Below are 2,864 nucleotides of genomic sequence, written 5' to 3'. Positions count from 1 at the left end.
GAACCAGAGTCTGAACCAGAGTCTGTACCAGAGTCTGAACCAGAGTCTGAACAAGAGTCTGCACCAGAGTCTGAACCAGAGTCTGAACCAGAGTCTGTACCAGAGTCTGAACCAGAGTCTGAACAAGAGTCTGCACCAGAGTCTGAACCAGAGTCTGAACCGGAGTCTGAACAGGAGTCTGTACCAGAGTCTGAACAAGAGTCTGTACCAGAGTCTGAACAAGAGTCTGAACAAGAGTCTACACCAGAGTGTGTACCAGAGTCTGTACCAGAGTCTGAACAAGAGTCTGAACAAGAGTCTGAACAAGAGTCTGTACGAGAGTCTACACCAGAGTCTGTACCAGAGTCTGAACAGGAGTCTGTACCAGAGTCTACACCAGAGTCTGTAACAGAGTCTACACCAGAGTCTGTAACAGAGTCTACACCAGAGTCTGAACGAGAGTCTGAACGAGAGTCTGAACAAGAGTCTGAACCGGAGTCTGAACAGGAGTCTGTACCAGACTCTGAACAAGAGTCTGAACGAGAGTCTGAACAAGAGTCTGCACCAGAGTCTGAACCAGAGTCTGAACAAGAGTCTGCACCAGAGTCTGAACCAGAGTCTGAACCAGAGTCTGAACAAGAGTCTGAACAAGAGTCTGTACGAGAGTCTACACCAGAGTCTGTACCAGAGTCTGTACCAGAGTCTGAAAAAGAGTCTGAACCAGAGTCTACCAGAGTCTGTACCAGAGTCTGAACGAGAGTCTGAACAAGAGTCTGTACCAGAGTCTGAACCAGAGTCTGAACCAGAGTCTGAAAAAGAGTCTGAACCAGAGTCTGTAGGAGAGTCTGTAGGAGAGTCTGAATGAGAGTTTATACCAGAGTCTGTACCAGAGTCTGAACCAGAGTCTGTACCAGAGTCTGAACCAGAGTCTGAACCAGAGTGTGTACCAGAGTCTGAAAAAGAGTCTGAACCAGAGTCTGAACCGGAGTCTGAACAAGAGTCTGATCCAGAGTCTGAACAAGAGTCTGAACCAGAGTCTGAACAAGAGTCTGGACCAGAGTCTGAACAAGAGTCTGTACCAGAGTCTGAACAAGAGTCTGAACCAGAGTCTGAACAAGAGTCTGTAGGAGAGTCTGAACCAGAGTCTGAACAAGAGTCTAAACGAGAGTCTGAACCAGAGTCTGTACCAGAGTCTGAACGAGAGTCTGAACAAGAGTCTGAACCAGAGTCTGAACAAGAGTCTCAACAAGAGTCTGAACGAGAGTCTGAACGAGAGTCTGTACCAGAGTCTGTACCAGAGTCTGAAAAAGAGTCTGAACCAGAGTCTGTACCCGAGTCTGAATGAGAGTCTGAACAAGAGTCTGTACCAGAGTCTGAACCAGAGTCTGAACCAGAGTCTGAACAAGAGTCTGTACCAGAGTCTGTAGGAGAGTCTGAACAAGAGTCTGAACCAGAGTCTGAACCAGAGTCTGAACCGGAGTCTGAACAAGAGTCTGATCCAGAGTCTGAACAAGAGTCTGGGCCAGAGTCTGAACAAGAGTCTGGACCAGAGTCAGAACCAGAGTCTGTACCAGTGTCTGTAGGAGAGTCTGTACCAGAGTCTGAACAAGAGTCTGAACCAGAGTCTGAACAAGAGTCTGGACCAGAGTCTGTACCAGAGTCTGAACGAGAGTCTGAACAAGAGTCTGAACAAGAGTCTGTACCAGAGTCTGAACCAGAGTCTGAACAAGAGTCTGTACCAGAGTCTGAACAAGAGTCTGGACCAGAGTCTGAACAAGAGTCTGGACCAGAGTCAGAACCAGAGTCTGTACCAGTGTCTGTAGGAGAGTCTGTACCAGAGTCTGAACGAGAGTCTGAACCAGAGTCTGAACAAGAGTCTGTACCAGAGTCTGAACCGGAGTCTGAACCAGTGAACCGTTGTAGTTTTACCCTGATTAAAGGAGTTGTATGTCTTCAGTTCTTCTCGGACACACTGGAGCAATGTATTGATGGATGAGACCACCTGCAGAGTAACGTCTTGTCTTCCTGCTCTGACATCAGGGTCCATGTAGCTGGTCTAAATAAAGGAGGGATGGACACGTTCATCGACAACATGCCAGGTTTCCCTGATAACATCCGTCCCAGCTCGACTGGAGGATACTGGGTTGCCATGTCTGCTGTCAGACCTAACCCCGGCTTCTCAATGCTGGATTTCCTGGCCCAGAGACCCTGGATTAAAAAGCTCCTGTTAAAGGTAAAAAGCTGTGAGAGGCTGATCCTGAGCCAGTGTGCTGGCTCCTCTGCAGCTCTATGAATGTGTTCTGGTCTTTCTGTTCTGCAGGTCTTCAGTCAGGAAGTTCTGATGAAGTTTGTTCCTCGCTACAATTTGGTGGTTGAGCTCCGTGATGGTGGTCTCTGTACATGGAGCTTTCATGACCCCAGTGGTYTGGTGGCGGCCTACGTCAGCGAGGTCCACGAGCACGATGGGAGTCTGTACCTGGGTTCGTTCCGCTCGCCGTACGTGGCCAAACTGGACCTGCGTAAGGTTTAAAGACTGTCTGTGACTGGAAGATCAGTGGAACAGGAACAGATTGTTTTTCTGCTGAGTCAGCGTTTCTGTCGTTCTGCTTGTCTATGAGGACTCTGGTGGGCAGTCCTGTGGATGTCCCACCTGCAGGCTGTCTTTACGTTCCTGTCTATTGTCTTCAAACATAGCATGAACAAACAGGACATTTCAGCATTTCTTCAGTCAAACTTATGTCAAAAACTCCCAATAAAAGGCGGAGCCTGTAGAGCGTCATCGTATCAACACCACTGCAGTTTACACCTCAGTCATCAGCACCTCATCCAGGGGTGGCCAGTCCTGGTCCTGAAGGCCCACCAGGACCAGGACTGGCCACCCCTGG

The 2,864-nt window shown here is 48.9% G+C and overlaps 2 protein-coding genes across 2 annotated transcripts; both read left to right on the top strand.

Annotated features, from left to right (window-relative positions):
- Positions 1–139: 139 nt before the first annotated feature.
- LOC106511867 (protein TsetseEP-like) lies at positions 140–702 on the top strand (the record flags this gene model as incomplete). The annotated part of the gene is made up of 1 exon (XM_014000596.1): positions 140–702. A coding segment is annotated over one exon (563 nt), but the record flags the coding sequence as incomplete, so codon positions are not given.
- Positions 703–2,019: 1,317 nt separating this feature from the next.
- Positions 2,020–2,750, top strand: LOC106511868 (adipocyte plasma membrane-associated protein; the record flags this gene model as incomplete). Its single annotated transcript, XM_014000597.1, is given in 2 exon segments — positions 2,020–2,212; positions 2,300–2,750. Coding segments are annotated over 2 exon segments (403 nt in total), but the record flags the coding sequence as incomplete, so codon positions are not given.
- Between the last annotated feature and the right edge of the window lie 114 nt (positions 2,751–2,864).

The sequence above is a fragment of the Austrofundulus limnaeus genome, unplaced genomic scaffold, assembly GCF_001266775.1.
Source record: "Austrofundulus limnaeus strain Quisiro unplaced genomic scaffold, Austrofundulus_limnaeus-1.0 Scaffold3418, whole genome shotgun sequence".
In the NCBI taxonomy this organism is placed as follows: domain Eukaryota; kingdom Metazoa; phylum Chordata; class Actinopteri; order Cyprinodontiformes; family Rivulidae; genus Austrofundulus; species Austrofundulus limnaeus.
This window is presented reverse-complemented; position numbering and strand designations above follow the sequence as displayed.